Source organism: Haliotis asinina, chromosome 10, assembly GCF_037392515.1.
Source record: "Haliotis asinina isolate JCU_RB_2024 chromosome 10, JCU_Hal_asi_v2, whole genome shotgun sequence".
Lineage (NCBI taxonomy): Eukaryota > Metazoa > Mollusca > Gastropoda > Lepetellida > Haliotidae > Haliotis > Haliotis asinina.
In genome coordinates this window covers 2,869,535-2,892,562 of record NC_090289.1, presented here as the reverse complement: position 1 = coordinate 2,892,562, position 23,028 = coordinate 2,869,535, and the positions used below count along the sequence as shown (strand labels likewise).

The 23,028-nt window shown below is 38.0% G+C and overlaps 1 protein-coding gene across 3 annotated transcripts in view; it reads left to right on the top strand.

Annotated features, from left to right (window-relative positions):
* LOC137298313 (thrombospondin type-1 domain-containing protein 7A-like) overlaps positions 1 to 23,028 on the top strand; it is a 320,745-nt gene that overhangs the window by 282,040 nt on the left and 15,677 nt on the right. For all 3 annotated transcript variants that reach the window (XM_067830517.1, XM_067830516.1, XM_067830515.1), the window contains exons 24-25: positions 14,144 to 14,350; positions 14,739 to 14,829. In XM_067830517.1, coding sequence (XP_067686618.1) covers positions 14,144 to 14,350; positions 14,739 to 14,829 — 298 coding nt within the window. The remainder of the gene's footprint in view (positions 1 to 14,143; positions 14,351 to 14,738; positions 14,830 to 23,028) is intronic.

Sequence of the window (23,028 nt, the reverse complement as noted above, 5' to 3'; positions counted from 1 at the left end):
ACCATTACATTTGAGACATAGCATGCTAATCAGCCGTACTTGTAAGACTTACTGGCAACACATCCATTGAGTCAGGGAAGATGTGAGTTGGAGGTGAAGGGTCAAAATACACTGGGGTTTTGTTGGAAAAAGTAAGGTTGCAGCAGTGAGTAATTGGGGAGGACTGATAGACCCGATCTGATTTCCAGAGGCCAAGGACTTACTTTTTCAAACAGAACCGAGGAGGAAGTTTTGATTCAACTTATGAACTTATGCACATGCACTGCTGGCATTACCGGTCTTGTAAGGAACACATGGTTCATTCTCACAAACAGTCACATACTTCACAGTGATAAAACCACTAAACTAGTAAGCGAAAGGGTGCAGGTTCAAAACCACGCATCAACGCAATATATTGAATGTTTTCAATAGTGTGATATTTCGGATTGTATTTAGTTATAGCAAGACAAAGTTGTATCAGTTTCAAAACTTGTACAAGGGCTATTATCAAGGGCTATTATGAATGTAAATCCCCGTGCAATTCTCCAGAAAAATACATGGACTGAGGTAATTCTGTAGAAAATCCTTCAATTTCATGGAGAATGCCAGGGAAACTGTCTCAAGAGGTTTATTCTGTTAAAGGAGAACCTTGCAGAACGAGTGTGACGTCACTGGAGGTTTATAACTTGCGACCCATCCTTGCTGTAGCTGGCAGATAACAGGATCACCTATTGAGGCAGTTGACTTGGTTGACTTGGTTGATGGATGTTTTATCCCAATCGTGCAGATTGGTGTTCATGATACTAGTCACTAGAATGATAGATTTAAAAACAATCTTGCAGCTTGAATATTTTTAAGTACAGTGCAAATCAACAAACAAGAAAGGACATCCATTATCCAGGTAAGCCAAACAAAAGCTTTTCTTTTCAAAGAAACCTTGAAGTTTTACAACCATAAAATCAACATGAAAAACTGAACTTGAACTGCCACACCCCTTTAACTTTTGTATGCAAGAAAAAAATCACAAGTAGGGCCAATCCACATTTGCAGAGAAAATCAAATATTTTTGTCGTTTGAAAGTATTCGTAGGTCACCTTTGATCTTATTGTAAGTACCATGTCTTTTTAAAGTGAGTGACGTAGCCCTACTCAAACAAATCAGGCTACAAGTTACTATTATTACCGAACTCTTGTTAACCACTTCTACACACAATGTGATCATTGCCTCCATCCTCCAGAGCATGGTAGGAATTGAAAGACTGACAAGCACAGCAAATTAGTTCACTTGGACAGGATCTGAAATGTTTTCCATCCGTTATTACCGCATTCAAGATGGATGGGCACATTGATCCAGTTTGCCAACATATTGGGTGCAGGACATGCTGCTCTTGTGTCTTCTCTGCTGTCTTGCTATTGTTCTTGGTGGGATCTCTTACAGCAGAAAGTCCTATTATTCTCTGAAACTGACGTTTATACGTCACGTTATAGATAACATGCATCCAGCTTAACACTGTTGTGTTCTCGAGAACCTACAGTGATATAATTAGCTGTGGTGTCCTCAACAGCCTACAGTGATATGATTAGCTGTGGTGTGGTGATTAGTATTTTGATTGTGTGATAAGTTTCCATGTTTTATTCAGATGATCTATTGAAGGTCTTTGGTACCATCAATGTGGCAGGATATGCTCATTTTGTTGTGAACAGCTTATAGAATTGAATCTGTAGTCACTCCAGTGACTAGTATGATTCATAGTGATAGTACCAGAATATACACTCAGACATAAACAGCGGAAATTTGTTCTGATTATGGAAAGAATTGTCTTGATTTTAGATAGTAACACTTGTATATACTATGTTCTGGTCTTTTCACCAGAGACCCATGAAGGTCCCGGGGTAGAAAAGGCCTTAGGCAACCCAGGCTTGCCCTAAAAGGCAATTATGCTTGTCGTAAGAGGCAACTAACGGGATCTGGTGGTCAGGCTCGCTGACTTGGTTGACACATGTCATTGGCTCCCAATTGTGGAGAGGTGCAAGTAGTTGGATATTGCCCCTTATTCTGAATAAAATCAGTATGTTGCTGATGTGTACAAATGATGCAGCGTTAACGCTTCATGAATACAGTTCTGTGACAGCCATTTTGAAAACTATAAGAAAATGTTACCATGTATAGGTGAGCTTCAGTACCTAGCTTACTACACTGTCACATGACACTGCTGTTATTGATATAATAAAGTAAAAAAAATTTCAAAGAATAAGTGAAATTGATTTTTTGGCCAGATGTATTATTTTTTGAGAAGCTGTTACTTGGGGCAGGGTACAATGACATACTTAGGGAAATGTGAGTGAGTGAACTGAATCCACGTGTCAAGCCTCGTGCTGCCCGCCAGTAAGCATGCCAAGACCAACTTCTACACCAGGCTGTCATTATTCTTACAAAAAAAACTCATACTAAGACTGAAAACATCTCTTACAATCTGTATTTTAATTTAATACAGTTTTATTACAGAAAACACCAATTTAGAAAGTTAACTAAACCGTGTAAGCTTCAGAAACATCACCAGTGTTCAGAAGAACAAATATAACTTATACATGGTTATTATGCACAATTTTATGCACAATTTTCTGTTTGCCCTAGATGTTTATTATGGTAAGCCAGTATGACGCTTTGTCAGACACAGAGCAATGAGGCCTACACTTTTAAATGGAACGTTTTCAATACAATCTTTAGTGCTCGTATAGAACTGGCGAGGAAGCATTTATTGAAAAACAACATCCTTCCAGACAAATGAAAGTGATATACCAAGTCCCAAATTTATTTATTGAACTGTGAATCTAACAATAGATCACATCTAAAAACATTCATTGAAAGGGGAACTCTTAACAAACCAGTTTAATGTGAGAGCAAGGCAAAATTTCAATTAACTAACATCAGAAAATCCTCAGAACTAGATATAATGAATTTGTTTCTTGTGTATCATTTATTCATTGCAAGACTCATTGCTATGTAGCTGAACCAATGCCAATGTGACTTACAAGTTCAACTCAACTCAATTCATCTCAACTCAGCACAGTTCATCTCAGATCAACTCATTGCAAGGCTGTCTGCTCTGTTGTAGTGTAGGATCAGGGTGCACAAGACTTGTGTTTGTTGATTTGGCTGGTCTTTCAAAATAGCGTGACTTCACTTCCTTTCCTATTTCAAAGCAATATTAAAGCTGAATTTGAATGCTTAAAATGAAATTATCCACTTAGAGTACCAAGTCATAAGAAATTCTTGTTTTGATTTTATATGTTTCACTGAACAGTAATGAGAATTATTCGAAGGAAATTAGTATTTACTCAGTTTAGTATGCTAGCATCTAGTTCTGGAAATGAACATATTTTATAGAAAATAAACAGATTTTAAATTTATAGGTTAATGCTGATTGCTGTTTGTGTCTTTTATCTCTGTATGCAGACAGGAAATGCATTTGAAATGGTAAAAAGTACTGTCTGGTGAATCACAAATTGCACTATTTATTTATGAAGTTTGTCATCACCTTCTTGTTCACAAGAATTCACTTAAAGGATGCAAAAGTCCAAATAGCAAGGTATGACTGTGACACCAGTATGGAATCTGATGCAGGATGGAGACTTGAGTGAGTGGTGGCTGGCCAAGTGGTTAAGGTGTTCTTTCATCATGCTGACCTGCGTTCAATTCTTCACATGGGTACAATATTGCTTTACTCTCTCACTCACCACTGAGGGACTTGGGCAGTCCTCCTGTCTGGATGAATAATGGGGTGCATGTATATTCCTGTGGGAATTGATGGTCTGTGTGTCACTCTACATGTTAGATAAGACTGAAACACTCATCGGTTTGTCAGAGCCAGGTATGTACTGCTGTGATATCGCATGGTAAATGAGCAACTGACCTACTCTGTCACTGTTACACCACCCACCTGTTATGACTGAACCAGACTTGAACAATGTGCTGTTGACAGAAGCTGTCACTTGGCCTCCAGTGCCTGCCATCTATCACCCTGTGTACATGATGGAGAATTAATCAAGAGGTTTGTTACGGGCTGTATTTCATCTTAAGTATTCATGCTGATTTGATGAGTTTCATCCTTACTCCATTTCGTTTTTCACTTCCTGCGGCAATTCTGTGACATCTCTTGCTTGAAAGGACTGAGTTACTTGGGATTGCTGCATGACTGTTTGCTTGTAGGTTTGCAGGATTATCAATGTGTGTTAAGTGATTAGAGTGTGACTGTAAAAGACTGCACGTTTGTGTGACATAGCTAAGGACACAAACTAAGGATGGCCTAAGGCATCCAAGCTACATGCTGAGAAGTAATTGGATGGAATGACAGTTGTGCATCATTATATAGGTTGAAGAGTTCACTGGTCTTCAGACTCCAGATGAATCTCATCACAGCAATATGCCAGTTTGTCACTTTCTGTATTGTGATCTCATTCACAAAAACCACAGAGTTCAGGGCCCACAGAGACCATGGCATCAAGGATAATGATAGAAAGGAAATACTGTGCCTCATGTTGAAGGACTTCACTGCTCTATGGCTGCCCAATCTGACACCTGTTTAGGTGCAGTGTAATAGCCCAATTGTGAAAGAATTTTCACTAGTTTAGGTACAGTTGGAAAGCCCAATTGTTAAAGAATTTTCACCTGTCCTACAGTGGGATAGCCCAATTCTTAAAGAATTTTCACCCGTTCAAGTACAATGGGATGTTCAAATGGTTAAAGAGTTTTCTTCTTGTCAGGTTCATGACAGTTTCATTTGAAAGAAAAAGATTAATGCATTTCTTATGAGAAATAGTTATACAAATGTAGTTGTTTTACAATTCTGTGTGTACAAATACCTTAAAGCCTGTTCTAGAAGGAATGAGAGAAGTCACCATCACAGCATTATACAACGATAAGGAGAAGCATCTACCTTGGGGAGACAAAAAAATGAAAACAATGAATGAATTTACCATCTTTAGTGCCATCAACTGCTGGTAGCTTCATTTACTTTAGGAAGATATACATGTCAAATTGAGAATTAAGTGTTTGCTTACAGACGATTGTGTGGATCATGTTTTTCTCACGTTTTGAAGGAAACAGGGCTGCTTTATCCTTTATCCATCAAATTTAATAATGGCATGCAAAGCCTAAATATATTGGTGTTCCCAGAGGTGAAAGGGCCAGGCTATTCTTGAAGTGGATCAAGTACATCTCATTCCTTAAAGTGTTACAGAGTGTTATTAGGGCAGGAACTGGCTAGCCAAATTTAGTCTGTTCCTTTTGGATGGATACTCTATTGATTGGGTCAGTCAGTTCACCCACATCACAAGTTGTTCATGCAAGCAGTGGAAATAAGACACTGTACCAGGATGCCAGCAATACCAATTATTTGTCATCACACACTCCAACAGACCTTAGAAGATCTCCAGACAGACCAACACCAGTGGTACCAATTATTTGTTATCACATGCTCCAATAGAACTTAGAATAATACAAACAGACCAATACAAGAAACACAAATTATTTGTTTTCATACAATCTGATAGAGTATAGAAGAAATACAGACAGACTAACATCCGCTGTTCTAATTACTTGTCGTCACACACTCCTGATAGACCCTACAATAGACCTTAGAGGAAGATATACGAACAGACCAACACCTGCGATACCAATCAATTGTTATCACACACTACAATAGAACTTTGAAAATCTACAGACCAATGTCAGCAATAACAATTATTCGTTTTCACTCATTCCAATCGACCTTAGAAGATATAGAAACAGACCAACACCAGCAATATCAATTATTGTTTTCACACAGTCAGGGACAAAACTGCCAGATCACAAAGTGAGCAATCTAACCCTCTCAGCCATTGGCTTCCATTGTGTATTCATGTGTGATTTTTGGTAGATGTTAGTGTTCATTGATTCTAATGTTTAAGGAGCAGGAAGTTTCACTTGCATGTGCCCCATCATAGTCACAGCTGAAGGACATGTCAAATGTTCTTTATAAATTCATGGAACAATCGTAAAAGAGAAACATATATTCTTTTACATCATGAACATAGAACCAGTTCAGCTGACTTGAATGCAGACATTACAGTTATTCACATAAGTGCTGCAAACCAATATATTAAAGAGATCCTTTCCTTCATGAAAGATCAAATTACACACTGTGTCTTTTGAGATGACCTTACTATGAAAGTAATTGAATAAGGGACCCTGCCCTACTGGAACTAGAAAATTGCACATACAAAACACTCATCTGGGATTTCTGATTTCAGACCCGAACTAAAGCCCATAAAGCTCCATAATACTTAAACTGCCATCATCTGGTTATATTCCAAGTGTCAAAGGACTACCGAGTTGGGATTATATGGTTTGTTAATACTAGGGAGTAAAGACAGTCTGCAAAGTTAATTATCAGATGAATCATGGAATTTGACTGTCATATATTGATTTGGTGTCTCATATCCAGTGATGTAGAAATTGTGAGTCTGTCTGGGAATTTGTGATTCAGTAAAAGGATGCAGCTTGCTGGGGTTGATTGGAGCTTGATAACATCATGAACATTCAAAAGGTTGATTTTGTAGCTGAGAGTAAGTGAGTATATGCATTTTTGCACCAAATAGAATTTATTTTGTCCATGATAGGGTGTTCATGAGAACAACTGCACAAACTTGAGATCTATTTGAAGTAGCAGCCCGATGTATGTATCTTAGATGGTGCTATTATTTACTCATCCTCATCAGTTGCGCACAGTTTTACAAGCCTGCTCATGTTTTATCACTTGTGTACACAATGTGTCCTTGAAATGCTGTATTGATATTCCCACAGTTAGTGGATCCCCTTTATTGGCAGTAAACAACCCAAGCTACATATACAGCATTAGACTAACAGTTACATTGCCAGCTCATCTCAACAAGTATCCAGACAGTATGAAAACACAAAAGTTGGTCAAATGTATGACAATCAGGCACTTGTTCATACACAAAGTCAGCTGTCTAACCCACGCAGCCACTCTAGCGTTTAAGAAAAGTACTAGAAACTAGGACTGGGACGGGTCCCCTCCGTCACTTATCCAAATCTTTAAAGACTATACAAGCTTTTACTCATGAAAGAATCAGATGTTATCATTGGAAGTGTAATGAGGCATCTTTCACATGAAGACACAGGATCTGTCGTATGCCCTGTTTTTTCCATTACTAGTCTGTCAGTGCCAGGGAAGAATCAGTCTTGAGCGTCTGCAGAAACAGAATAGTTCAGATTCAAAAGAATATTGAAATATTTAGAGACGGACAAGTGAAAACTTTGAACTAACAATAAGTGATAGCATGTCCCTCTTAGAGGCACCAACAAGAGTGATCAGTAAATTCCGCCAGAATCTGATGCGATTCAGAAATCTAGTATTGGCTGCTTAGACCCCATGTTTTGGTTATTACCATTGGAGATCTTAAGATTGGCAAAAAACAATAATACTGTTTTGTATTTTTCAGTGTTCTTATTCAGGTAAAGGTAACAAATCACTGCTAGAATTACTGTACAGCAAGTTTCAGTGGGATGTATTCACAGGTTTTTGAGTTCTGGGTTGCCCTCATTTGCAGGAAAGTCCAGCATTAATGGAAACATTACCAGTTTGAAGCATAACAATCTCAAATCATCAAATGATACCACTCCCCATCCAACGTATCCGTATTGCAAGTTTCAACACGAAATGTGGTGTGGAAATATGCTCAGAAAATGGAAAGTGGATGCTGGGTGGACAGACAGATGAACAGACATGCTGACAACCATATCCATATGGCCATATTTGGGAAATTACCTGTAAGTGAGGTGCATGAGGTAAATTCAAAACTCCAGCAGCAACCAGCAGTGTATTCTATATCAGTCTAACACATAGATGACAGTGTGTAGTTATTCCTGGAGCATGAACGGGTAATGAATATTCGTAACACAAGAGGACAGTTATCCATCTAGCCATTGAGAGCCAGATAAAGAGAACCTTTTGAACAAGAATTGGGTACAATAAGTCAAAGTATTTTTTTCCATTATTAAACGCACACAACCAACAGCATGAAATGTCTGAGAAATGATTCTGAAGATGTACTGTGGAATTCAAAGAGGTCAAGTGGTCCAGTGAGAATAGTAAACTAAAATTTCCAAATAAGGCTACCATGTTTACTCATAAGAGGGTACCACCGAAAGGTGTCGTCTACAAAATCAACTGCGACTTTGGCGAGGCATATGGAGGTGAAACCTCCCGGCCCATTAACATTAGAATCAAACAACACTTATCATCTACAACCAAATCAGATCGGAAATCTGCTATATCCGACCACATCATCAAATGTCCCAATCACAGCATAATTCGGGACAATGTAGAGATATTGTCCAAAAACCACAAGGACTTCACCCAAAGAAAACTGGCAGAAGCAGTTCAAATCAGGAGACACAAGCCCTCAATGCATACAATGAACTCATAAGAATAACAGATTAGAGCTCACCAGCCACCATTACTAATTACCATATCAGCCATGTATACTTTGTCACACCTACAGCCACTATTGGCTTCCTCTTATTGTCTCATCATTACTACTACCCATTGTTGTTGTTGTTAATCCCCAGAATTTGATTCATACCTATGTGTTGTTATTACTTTATCCCTGTCCATGTATATAAGTCTGTTCTGTGATGTATTACTCCACTCTTGCTTGACAACGGTATGAGGATCCATACCGAAACGTTGCATCATATGCAATTAAGTAGTTGTTATCCATAAAGAATCTTACCCTCTTATCACTTACCAGCTTCTAATAATGCCAATCAAACAAATCATGTTTACTCATGTTATTCTACTGAGAGAGGCTCAAATGGGACCAGTATATGAAATGTTTCCAGCTTAATGGGCTGTATTAGCACATGTTTTACAACATAGTGCAGAAAACTTTGTCCACTGGCTTAAAAAACATATATTTGAAAACACGTAAATTGTGATTTCGTTTGGAGCAAATGTCCTTATTGAAGCCCTCAGCCTTCTTCTTCAGTTGATGAAAACTGATAAGTTTTTGTTAGATTTACAGTTTAAGTATTAATTTGGAATAAAGATTACTGTGTCATATTAGCACATCATTTACTGCATTGATACAGAGGCTGTACAGGAGGACATTGATTCCCATGGTGTGCATGATGGGATATATGGGTGTGGCTTGAAGCAGCGTGTCTACTCTCTACCTGTGTAACAACAAACCGAATGTCCTTGTCATGTGTTAACATGTTATACACAGAACTTTCATTAATTGTGTTATCGGACCTGTCATGACAACCTGATGCATCTCCAGTCTCTGTTCAGTATGGTTTTATTGTAATCCATAACGAGACAGTTAGTCTCTTTCATAACGTAGGTTCTGTTACTCAGCATCACAGTACAGCGTCTGTTTTGTTCAAAGAAGTGTTGAACATATTCATTTCAAATTTAATAATATATTTTTTAGCAATAATCTACTCCAGTGACAAAATACCCTTCTTGTATCTACCTGGTGATTAAAGTTAATGTATTGTTTGCTCAGTCGATACTTTTACCTGTCATTGTGTGGTATTTGTACTGAATAGCAATGGCTAATGAGGACTACCAATGTCTGTATTTATGTGCTAATATAAAGTGCAGGTGTGTATAGAGAGGTGCTCCATCATGACCAGTCACATTGCAGACGACAGAATGACTCATTTCCCTCAGTTACAATGATATATTCAGCTTTATATTTGACACATTGATAAAAAAACTTGTTTTTTTTGTGTTCCAAATGAATTAAATACCACAGATGCAGGCTTCTAATGACTATTAACATATTTTCTGTGTACTTCCCATTGTCCTGGTCACAGCTTGTTCTGCAGGTGGAGGCCAGATCCAGCTGGGAGGCTTGCTTCTTCAGTTCTCTCCAACATTAGTTATACGTACTCTTCTATCCACTGGCAAATCCACTGGTGGTAGTCAGTTAAAGTATACACAAAATAAGTTGAGTTAAGGCAATCTTGACTTGCCCAATCACTTGAGGACCTTCTTTTTTGTATTTTATCACCAGGAAGACACAAATAATTCAAATACATTTTACTGTTATCATATGCATTTTAAAGCACCACTCACTCACTCACACAGTTTCTGTCTGCTGTTGAAAATCTGGTATGTATTGTTCACAAAGTGAGATTTTTTATAAAATATTAAAGCAGGATAGAATTTAAACTTTATGAATTTTGCGTGGGATTGCTTATGTCTCAGAAGTGTGAAAGCACACCTACAATGTTGATTATGTTTTGAGCAAAATCTGTTAGAGCAAATTGACAACAGCTTGTAGGCCAACAGCTGACAGTCATATCAATGCAATTTGTCCTTCAGTAAAATTCGGTAGGACAATCCATCGATAAAAGAAATATGAGGAGGTCATAGCTACAAGGCTATGTGAACTCCCCAGAATGATCAAGATCATCATGCAAGACTGAATCCATTAAGATGAGTTCTTGATAAAAACAGCCCTTGCTTTCTGTTTAGACTATAGTGCCCATCATGTTTTACAGTGCAATACAGATGGAAATATTATGATGTTGATGACTGTGTCAGGAAAATAAAATCTAAGATACAAATCTAATGTATGCATACATTATGTGTTGACTGTTAAACAGGTGGAACATTTGTGGCTTGTCTGCAATTTTATGTAATGGCTTTCTACTTTGCAGAAATTAAACTGTGTTGAGGTTTTAAAATATCAACTAAGCCATAGTGTAGATCATCTTACTATCATTACTAATCAAATGCCTTTCACACATTTTGTGTGTTTTTCTGAGAACCTGTATAGTAGGTAAAGAACATATATGAAGTTTTTGTAATAATATGTTTTATTTAGATCACAATCTACACATACTTTCATTCACAACAAACATTTTCCTTTGATATTCAATAACAAAACAGTACACAGTAATAGTATAAATTGTATTAAAAATGGAAAATAGAATCCTTGACTATGTAATCTATTTGTGAGATTGCTGTTTTCAGAAACATAACATACATGTTTAGGGACTTAAAATGTAGAAAATAGGATTGACATGTTCAGTTAGTTTCATTTACTGTCAGGCGTTCCAGTTCCCAATATATTGCAATACATATTGCAATATGGGTACCTGAGTCAAAACATATTGCTCTGTGAATTGCCTATTTAGTCCCTGGAACCCAAGTTCCATTGTTCTCTGTGTCACAAAGTCAATGTCTGACCACAATATTTGTAGACAAAGACTGTGGCAAGTGGTCATCAATTTGATGAATAATTAATTGGCTGTCAGTAAAAGTTTCTGAAAGTCATTTTGGGTAACAGAGTTCACAGCATTAGTTGCCAAATCAAACTGAGACTAATGTTTCGACAACTCTCCATGCACTAATTTTCCATTAGTTACCACAGTACTTGACTGACACACGTTTCAGTCCAGACACAAAATCAATTTGAAATGCATCCTGAGCTCTCAGTGGGGCAATACTCTACACACATATCCCAGAGGGGTGATCGAACATTCATGCCCTCCACCATTACAGAAAAACATTGTTTGAGCAAGCCAAACATATTCAGACATGTAGGACCAAACTGTCTGCTAGAGACCTTCTTCATGTGAAGCTGGTTTGTCACTGAATTACAACTTCTCTACATGTAAACCCGTCATGGCCTTCCAACAGTATCGTGGTGCAGACAACAAACATGGATGATTAAACATTGTAAATGTTGTGGTGTCTGTACACGGGATGAGTAGATAGGTCAGCTGCAGGCACTGAACCAGGGACTTCTCTCCACCAAAAGCTGCAGAACCCCCTAATCTTTTGTCATCCAAAGGATCTTACTGGTTGTTGTTTATTCCATACTGAAAACATGTGATTGGTCAAGTCATCTTCAAAGGGACATTATCATGATCATTACTCATCTAGAATTAAATAATTTGTAACCTAAGGTGAAAATATTATAAATAAGTCAGTTTGTGTGTAGAGGAGCTATTGTCTGACATGTCATATTCCCAATCGGAAGAATGAGCCAGATTTACTTTCAGTTATGTGAAGACTTGGTCAAACTCTCCTTGTTCCCTGCATGTCTGGGGAGAAGTTATCAACTTAACTTAAGTACATGCTATGGTACTCAAAACGTAATGAGAACAGTCATAGCTTCCTCTATAAGAAGCTCAACACTATTTATATCCCAACTCTCAACAGAAACTGGCTTTTACCAATAATGGAGGAGTAGTAACAGAAGCATTGTCCTATGGCCTTCATGAGGCCTTGCCTTGGCCCTTGTCTGTCAGTCATGTATCAGTTGATATCTTCTCCATCCTGGTCCATGCAGGTCAGCCATTAAACAGCTGCATTTGACAAGTGTTCGGACCTGTCATTTTGCTTTCGCTTTTAAACAACATTTCATGATCACTTTGCCAAAATTCAGCAACAAAAAGATGGTAAAGGACAAGGAATATCTTGGTATGGTTTTGAACGTGTCTGTTGAATTGTTGAAAATTTTGCTTTAATTAGAAGGAAGGCATTATGTCATGTCTCTTTCTTAGAAGATTCCTGATAACGTATTTATTTGTGCACTGATACCTACACAGATACACTAAGAAATCCTGTCAATATCAGACAATGATATTCTTGTGGCCTGTATTCCACATATGATTTCAACCACCACAAAGTGATGTCTTTAAATACCTGAACATTTGTTCCATGGTTCACTCAGAAAATTGTGTATATCGGCTGACAATCCTCTCCTTGACCTCATCATGTTTGACCTCAGCTGCCAGTGTGCCCTGAAGCTGTTTATCATGGAACATTTATTGCCATTGAAATTTGGTACAACATATGTTTGGTTTACTATCTCATCATTGATGAAACCATATTCCAATACTGACTTCCTTTTATGCCACTACAAGGTTCAGTGGACCAAACAGTTACAGTCTAGGAGACAAAGGTGATTAAGAAAAAAATGGAAGGCAGATGTCAATATAGCAAATATTGTCCCAGTAGAAAGGCTATATTTGTGTTATCGCATGACATGATAGCCATATTCAACATTTGAATTCCTCTTAGAAATTAATAACTACACATACAAATGGTTTTGTCATGCTGCCATGCTGTCATGAGTGCAGGATTTACAGAGGATATCCAGCTGATTAGTTTTGATTGTTGAAAGCTGTTTTTTTTTTAAATTTCCATGTATATTTCCAATAACCCAAGGCCCAAATGTGACACTGAATTGAGACATGATGTATCACTATACTTGCCTGAGGCACCAATACACTGTAATAAATTCAGTTTTATACCCTGTTTCTGAACAGTAGTATACTCCATATAAATTGCAAATTATGGAACAAATATTTGCATCATTAATTGGAATTGTGTTAAAATAAAATTATTGGCACTAAAATGTAAAAGAGAATATTGTCAGTGGTGTTTGTTTGTGAGTCAAAGACAGGAATAGTGTTCAGTCTTATTGCTGTGATATTGCCAACAATGGTTTACAACTGAACATCCTCCATGCAGGAATTCTGCTTATTTGCAAATTTCACATAACAAGTTTTCCATACACAATGTTATTTAGAAGTGTTGTATTTGAATAACACATTGATATTCTAAGGGGGCTGTGCATTTTAGGAGACTACAGCTACAAAGGAAGATATTCTTAGATAAAAGATTCTCCTTTTTGTATTTTATAAAGAACCACTTGCTTCTGTGCATTTTGTAACAGATCATTCATTTTTTTTCAACCATCTGAAGGAGAAGGTTATTTTTCAAGCACCCTCTGCAGTAACATATTTTGTTCAATAGATCAAGAAATCATCAGTCCTCCATAAATGCCCATCAAGTCACCTGGGTTTTTTTCAAATTTCAAGAAACAATATTTTTTTATCCGAAGATGTTGCCGCTGGAATATGTAGAAATGTAGGAAACATGTGAACACAGAGCTCCATAATTCCCTGACTAACATTTGGTGGAAGTTACAAGGGGAGACTTGCCCGAACAATCACAAGTTTCAATGCACAACATGTGTGAGGATTCTTCACACTGAGTGCACACATGCATCTACACAGACACACATAAACGTATAAGCTGTTACACATTTTGATTTTGGTATTGATTTTTCAGGTGCATGTGATGAAAGGATAAAACCGCCACAAACACTCAAATGCCAGCCGCCATGCCTAGCAGATAAGTCAGAGTGTATTGATACTAACGTCTGCCGTTGTCGGGGGGATTTGGAGGAACTGTACCACCCGGATGGCACCATTCGACTCTGTGTAATGGACAAAAATCAAACCACAACAATACTCACCACTTCCGTAACTCTGCCAGGTAGGTTCCCAATCACCTATGCTTTATTTGTTGTGTAAATTTATATACATATATAAACTTGTTAAAATATGTTTAGTTTGATAACTTCTTGTGGAGGATTATTATGTACTATGAACTGACTATGAAGTGAACAATTATCTGAAACTGCTTTCATTTTGTCTTCTGGTGACCATAAGATTTTCACACACTAATGGTCAAAATCAAGGATGGTATGTTACAAATTGGTTTAGTTTATCTGTGGTTTGTGTATTTGTGCCCAAACAAAGTTTTTTACATTTAAAGGCCACATCACATGAAGAATATGGCATTGCTGGATAATACTACATGATACCAAAGTGTACATGTTATCTGACACAAAATCCAAATGTTTATGTTATTATGTTCTCAGCGGATGGTGCCAGTAATATATGGATGTATGCTGTGATCGCAGTTGGCACCATCTTCGTCATCTCAGTGGCAGCAGCTCTTTACAACATGTGGTAAGTGGTACACTAACATCTTCATGTCATGTTTGATATTCACCACTACAGTGTTACACTTGTTTCAAAACCTTGCTGAATCAATGTGGCACACAATGTCTCCATGTCAAATCAGGGTTAGTTTACGCAGACATATGATTATGTGGTGGGCTGGTTTTATGGTTGATATTGACTTTGCTAAACAAGTTACAGGTTCAATAGAGACAGACTTGGGTTTCAAGGTGGTAGACTCAGTTGTGTCATAGGTTCTCATGATGGTGAAGGTCCTGAGGAGGGGGCAGTTCTTAGATTAAAACCGCAAACATTGATATTGTGTGACTAACCATGATTCACAGTCAGGGCTCATATGAGATGAATTTTTCTCATGCTGTGTTTGTGGCTGGCTGACCTGTTGTTATATTGTAACCCATCAGTGTTGATTGTGGGTCCTCCTTTGGGTTTGAATTATGTGTTCCAGAGTCAGATATTGGCAGGCAGCAATGATACAGTGGCACTGTTGCCATTAGTGAGTGAGTGAGTTTAGTTTTACATCATTTTTATCAATATTCCAGCAATATCATGGTGAGGTACACCAGATTTGGGCTTCCCACTCATTGTACCCATGTACACACCCATGTCTTCAGCATGACGGGTGATCACTTTAACCACTGTCCAGAAACAATGCAGCTTAGAACTTTGTGAATAGCAACTTTTTGTTTATAGCCCATAATGACATTGTGATGTACAACATTCTCAAGATGATAGTGATCTACAGAAACTACATCTAAACATAGCATATGTTCTATGTGCATTACACTTTCTTAGCAAAGTACAAATTTTAGTTAGCTCATTTTTAAGTTGAGTCCCATCCAGGATTCGAACCCACTTTTAGTAAGAAAGTGTAATCCCAAATGCAACATACGAGGGTTGGCTGAAAAGTTCTAAGCCTCACTGTGAAAAAAAGTTACAAAGTCCACGTTTGTAATTTATTTTTCTACATAGTCCCCTTCCAAGTTCACACACTTTTGGCAGCGATGCTGCAAGGCCCGAATCCCGGCCAGGAAGAAATCTTCTTCAGCTACCCTAAAAAAATCAGTCACAGCGGAAATGACGTCATCATTACTTGGAAAATGGCGACCGACGAGTTCCTTTTTCATTTTGGGGAACAGGTGGAAGTCAGAAGGAGCCAAATCAGATGAATAAGGAGGATGGTCAATGAGTTCAAAGCCACAATCGTGGATTGTTGACATGGCAACCACCGATTTGTGAACAGGTGCATTGTCTTGGTGGAAGAGGACACCTTTAGCGATCATCCCTCGTCGTTTGGCTTTGATTGCTTCTCGCAACTGGTTCAGTAGATCAGCATAGTATCTGCCATTGATAGTTTGACCTTTTTCAAGATAATCAATGAGCAGAATACCCCTGGAATCCCAAAAGACTGATGCCATCACCTTTCCAGCTGAAGGAACAGACTTGGCTTTCTTCGGAGCTGGTGAATCAGGATGCTTCCACTGTTTTTACTGTAGTTTTGTTTCTGGTTGAAAGTGATGTATCCAGGTCTCATCCATGGTTACAAATCGTGCCACAAAATCATCGGGATCTGCTTCAAAACGACGCAAATTGTCAAGGGACGTCTGGCACCTGACACGTTTCTGTTCTGCTGTCAAGAGCTTTGGCACCCATCTTGCAGAAACTTTAGTCATTCCTAATTCCTTGGTGATAATATGCTCAACCCTCTCATGAGAGATACCCACTACACTAGCAATATGTCAAGTAGTCAATCGTCGATCATCCATCAACATATCGAGCACTCGCGTGATGTTTTCTGGAGTGGTTGCTGTTGAAGGCCTTCCTGAGCGTGGGTCATCATCTAGGCCTTGTCTGCCACGCTTAAATTCTGCAGCCCACTTCTTTACTGTGGAAAATGAAGGAGCACCATCCCCAAGAGTGGAGACCATGTCAGCATGTATCTGTGTTGGGGACATCCCTTTCTTTTGCAAGTACTTGATGACTGCCCTGTATTCAGTTTTGTCCATTTCTGATGATTTCAGAGGGTAGGTTTACCAAAAGAGCTGTAGTTGAGATAAAACTATTAGTACGTTTGTAGTTCTTGTGTCTATGATTCACTAAATGATTGTCCTCATTGGTGGCAAACACCTTTCTCTACCTGGTGGGGAAAAACCACTCAGGCTGAGAACTTTTCAGCCAACCCTCGTATGTTACATTTCACCACTTTCTAAATGCCATTGTGTCTTCATACATCTTACCATCATGTTCTGCTGTAAACAAGTTGTTCACCGTGTATCATTCATAGTCATCGGGCTTCTAGACAACTGGAATAAAACAACATCTTTTCAGTGTTTTTGATTGCGATAGCTTGAGTGTGATTCTTCAAACAGCCAAGTTTACTGGTTAGACTTTCATGTTTTCCCATTGCTATCACATGTCGTTATACCTGAGAGATGCTTTCTGTACATGAAAGCATACATCTTGAAGGTAGTCATGGCAATGCTCATGTGAAGATGCGTCTATTGTTTCAAAGATACAACACAGAAGACCTTCATTTAAAGGAAAATCTTTTGACTAATATATTGTGGCCTTTGCATTCCTGCTGTGGACACATCATGGTCTGTGATTAAAGATTGCTGATCTCAGGGCCCAGAGGAAATTGAATTTTGAGGATCAAATCAAATTAACAAGACCTCCTCTTGTAGTTATAACGTGGGTATGATAGTCTGTCTTGCCACCTTGTTGGTGTGGTCAAGTTTGGCCATTAGCAAGATAGGAATATTATTTTTTCGTAATGCTTCCACATGAAACAACTGCACCATCTCTGCTTCATCTCTGCATTAGGTTAGCACAGGATCATGGCTGCCTAGAACTGATGATGTCCCAGAACACTGACATTTATGTCCGACACAGTTCAGAAATTTTGTTGTTAGTGTTTATGTTAGCACCTTGTCAATATATTCTAATAGAATCTGGTTTGGACTTGATAAGTTACAGATGTCAGCCATATAGTTGTAGTGTTGCTGAGTGTGGCATTAAACTGTGAACAAACCAGTCCAAGGGACAAACCACATTTAATGGAAAGCAATTCCCAGTGACTGATTGTGTGTCATATGGCACAGATTGTTGCTCATGTTTTCACTAACTGGTTTGTCTGAACTTCACACAGGCCATCATTATAAAGCTGGAATGTTGCTGACCATTGTGTAAAATGTTCACTCTGCTGACAGGATTGATGAGTTGGCCCCGTTGGTAAAGTGTCAGCTGGTCACCCTGAGTTCTCTGCTCCATGGAACGGAAGCTCATTCTTAATGTGCCTTGATTTGATATTATGTAGAACATGCTAAAAGGATGCAAAATCCAACCAGATAATGTTTGGTATTTTGTTCAGGATATTTTGTGCCAATTTTGTAGTATTTATGAACTGGAGGTCAGACACAATGTTGTAACTTGGGCAATCTGATTCAAGCTGGTTGATGCAAGTCTCTGCTGGGAATTGACTGTAAGACAAACTTTCATTGTTAGCAAACAGCCTCACATGATAATGGATTTACAGTCAAGTTTTTATGTGGTCAGTACTCAGAGGATATTATCAGTGTTTAAAATGTTCTATAGTATGTGTATTGTATCGCCATTCCTGGTATAGAAAAAAGGATGTCATTTGGCTTGGATGTTATGTATGTTTTTTCATGATCGCTTATCTCAAGTTCATCTAATTGTGCTAATGCTGCAGACACTGGTTGATCAGCAGTGTGTTCATATAAAAGCCTCCAACGTTTAATAGAATCTTATCTAATGTTTGTTGAGTAGTTTCAGGTCATACACCTTAAGGACTTTGTCACATCAGCATATGAATGACTATCTAATCTACATAATTAGATCACAATACGCTGTATGATGACAGTCTTTTTTTCTGAAAAGAAAGGGTGACGGAAAATCAATAGGCTGCTTAGCGTATGCAGGATCTGTGAAACAAAGAAACTGGAGAAGGATTATGAAAGGGGAAATATGAAGGATTTCAACTTCCATATCATGCAGAATTTCAACACAACCATTTCTTCAACCTGATGATCAGCTTGCTGGGTGGCACAGTAGCTAGCAGAATATTGTGATGCAGAGTTCGTATCCAAGAGATTCATCTGAAAAACACCTTGCTATTTGTTGCAGTAAGTGTAACACAATCTTCTTCATATTCGAGTTGCATCAGTTTAGTTCAGCTTTACAGGAATTCTACGTGAGGACATTCCCAGTTGTTGGCTGATCTGTACAAGAGATTTTTTATGGAGTTCTCAGTGCTTGGGTGATCAGCACAAGAGATTTTTCACAAGGTTCTATGAACTAGGCTGCTCAGTACAAGAGATTTTTCACAAAGTTCTATGAGCTAGGCTGCTCAGTACAAGAGATTTTTCATGAAGTTCTATGAGCTAGGCTGATCAGTACAAGAGATTTTTCATGAAGGTCTATGAGCTAGGCTGATCAGTACAAGAGATTTTTCACGAGGTTCTATGAACTAGGCTGATCAGTACAAGAGATTTTTCATGAAGTTCTATGAGCTAGGCTGCTCAGTACAAGAGATTTTTCATGAAGTTCTATGAACTAGGCTGCTCAGTACAAGAGATTTTTCATGAAGTTCTATGAACTAGGCTGCTCAGTACAAGAGATTTTTCATGAAGTTCTATGAACTAGGCTGCTCAGTACAAGAGATTTTTCACGAAGGTCTATGAGCTAGGCTGATCAGTACAAGAGATTTTTCACGAAGGTCTATGAGCTAGGCTGCTCAATACAAGAGATTTTTCACGGAGGTCTGTGAGCTAGGCTGCTCAGTACAAGAGATTTTTCACGAAGTTCTATGAGCTAGGCTGATCAGTACAAGAGATTTTTTCACGGAGGTCTATGAACTAGGCTGATCAGTACAAGAGATTTTTCACGAAGTTCTATGAGCTAGGCTGATCAGTACAAGAGTTTTATCAATGAAGTTCTTAGTGATTGGCTAATCTGTACAGGAGATGTTTCAACATGAAATCATCAGTATATGGCTGAAGTGTACTGAAAATGTTCAAAATAACATTCTTACTGTGTGGCTGACCTGTACAGTTTGTTGATGTGCTCATTCTCTGTGTTCATCTGATACATACAAAGTTTGTCTGAGTGATGTAACTTATTCGGATAAACCTGGAATATTGTGCCATAGGTAACCTTTGCTTAATACACTTTGTACACAATTATTATAATGGAAAAAAATAAGTCACGGATTCTACCAAAGTCAATGTAGTTGTCCAGCCCTCCTCTAAGACACCACTGAACCTGATTTCTGACTGGTCTGTCCTTGACCTACTCTGTCCTTGACCTGCTCTGTCCTTTACCCCTCCACTCAAATGAGACGTATTGAATACAAAATGACCTCCTGTCAAATAGCAGACCTATTAACAAACTGATAATACCCTGAAGTTTTGTAATATATCTATTGCATTCTGTCTGAATGATATGATATCTCATAATACACAAGAGCGAATGTATGAATACAGTATGTCACTCTCCTAAAGACTGGTGGCCATCTGAATGATTCACAGCATAATGCTAGTTCAATGAAATATAGCAACATCAAACACATTTAAAGTGGACAAGTAATTATTGAATATATTGCACTAGCCTACTTCAAGAATACAGCATCACAAAGTTAAAAAAATGTCATAGTACAGTGACACAGTTTATAAAAATGGTATTGCAAGCTACAGTGACAGATAACTCCCTACAACATCAACATCAGCATCATCAGCAGCATCAACAACAGCATTGCTGGAGTCATTGTTTCCTCTCAGACATCTGTCCTACCCACATGTACAGTCGATGACGAAGTCAGTAGTTGAGTGTTTTCAATATTTGTTGTGAAACTAGTTCTGCCAGTACATGAACACATACTTTGATATGAAACATGGTTTGATACAAGCTTGTAGTGCTGTCTTCAATATGGGAGTGAAAGTAAGTGAAAAATATTCTCTCTACAAATGACAATTACTGAATACTGAAGTGTTCAAGACGTCTTCTGATGAGGCCATTCTCAGTGGATGATAGATCTCTTTGTGAAACATTTGTTGCCTTTGGGCAGTAGCACTCACAAGAAGTTGTCCCTATTAAGAAACAGTAAATATGATGCATGTACTCTAAAACTGAGTTTACATAAACCAATAACCAGAGTATGAAATAAAACCAATTATCCAGAAATGTCAAACCTCGAATGAAACAGGGATTTTGTATTGTGTACATGTGTTTTATGCTGACCACACACATGTGAGTTTGTTGAGTGTTGCATGTAACAACGTATACAAAGTCATGCATGGAAATTGTATGAGATCATATGTCATCGTGAATCATAACACTTCAAGGATAGCACAGACAAGGGATATAGACTAATCTGTAGTGATGTATTTCAACCATCAGGATACACTGTGATGGAATAGAGTGGAATCATTACATCTTATTGTGTACAGTAATTATAATGTAGATCCTAAACATCATATTACGTACATTGTGCAGTCATATGTAGTTTATAGACAACACACCACATTGTGTACAGTCATGTAGTTTCTAAACATCATGTCACTGTGTCTATAGTCATGTAGTTCATATCACTGTGTGTTTAGTTGAAAGTTAGTTTGCTTATGTCACATCCCAAGAGGCACAGTCACTTGTAGTGTATATGATAAAATTATAGTATGGACAGTCGGATGTAGCCATGTTTTGCAAGTTAATAAAACACCCTCAGAATGGCTGCTACTTGACTTCATCATAAAGGCAATGCTGGACTGAACAGCACATCTTTGAAGGACCTTTTTCTCATTTCCTCAGGGATTAACCCTTGTATGGATTGTACTGACCAGGGAAAGACCCTTGTTTATTGAAGCATCACTATTACCACTGGATCAACATAGGGTCTAAAATACTTTGTTTTCCATTATAATGTGAATTCTTGTATTTTCTTTACCTGACTATCATTGTTTTCAAAACTTTTGTTGAAGTGTCATCAACTTCGATCATGTTAGGTATGGAGGCTTGTAGCATCTGTCTGTTTGCACAGTCCAATTTAAATCTTGATATAACTCATGTTTTGAGTGCGATGCTGGTCTCGCTTGTCTACACATTACTCAAAAACATTCTGGGAGCGGTATAAAAACAAAAAAAGCAATGAATCTAAAGTTGATTATCTGTCAGCTAGCTACAGGTCAACCATTAAGTCTTCCCAATGAGTGATGGCACTGCTGGTTGCAGCAAATCTGAGCTGGCTGAGGAACAACATGGCATACTATGACATTCACTGGAGCTGGAATGATGGAATATGTTTGATTCAGTTTATGATGAAAGTCAACCATAAATGTCAACCGACAGGTTTGATTTGAATTGATATTCTCATACTAGAGGAAATTTGTATGGAAGACCTGACATTGAAGTTTTCTATAAGTGATTTATATTTTGATAACAAATATTTTCCATCAGATTATTGATTATATTGGTAGCTTTACTGTTTATTGTTTCAATGTAGCATTATGTGAATACTGTGAAGATGCTGAAGGATTTAAGACAGAGTTGGACTCATTGATGTGAGAATGTGAATGTGCAATTTTGACAGCAGAAATTAATGAATATCATTTTCCGATATCCCATTCATTTTCTTAAAAATTAGTACAAAAATTTTATTTTAGTCTAACATTATCTATTTCCGCTATATTAATTTGTGCTCTGATTTTAAGCCATTATGACAAGTGAGTGAGTGAGTTACATTCAGCAATCAGCAAGTATTCCAGCTATGTGGTGGCGGTCTATAAATAGGTTGTCACTCATCACAGTCTACAGTGTTGTGTGTATCACGTGATACTGGTCATTGGTTGTCACTGATCACAGTCTACAGTGTTGTGTGTATCACGTGATACTGGTCATTGGTTGTCACTCATCACAGTCTACAGTGTTGTGTGTATCACGTGATACTGGTCATTGGTTGTCACTCATCACAGTCTACAGTGTTGTGTGTATCATGTGATACTGGTCATTGGTTGTCACTCATCACAGTCTACAGTGTTGTGTGTATCACGTGATACTGGTCATTGGTTGTCACTCATCACAGTCTACAGTGTTGTGTGTATCACATGATATTGGTCATTGGTTGTCACTCATCACAGTCTACAGTGTTGTGTGTATCACATGATATTGGTCATTGGT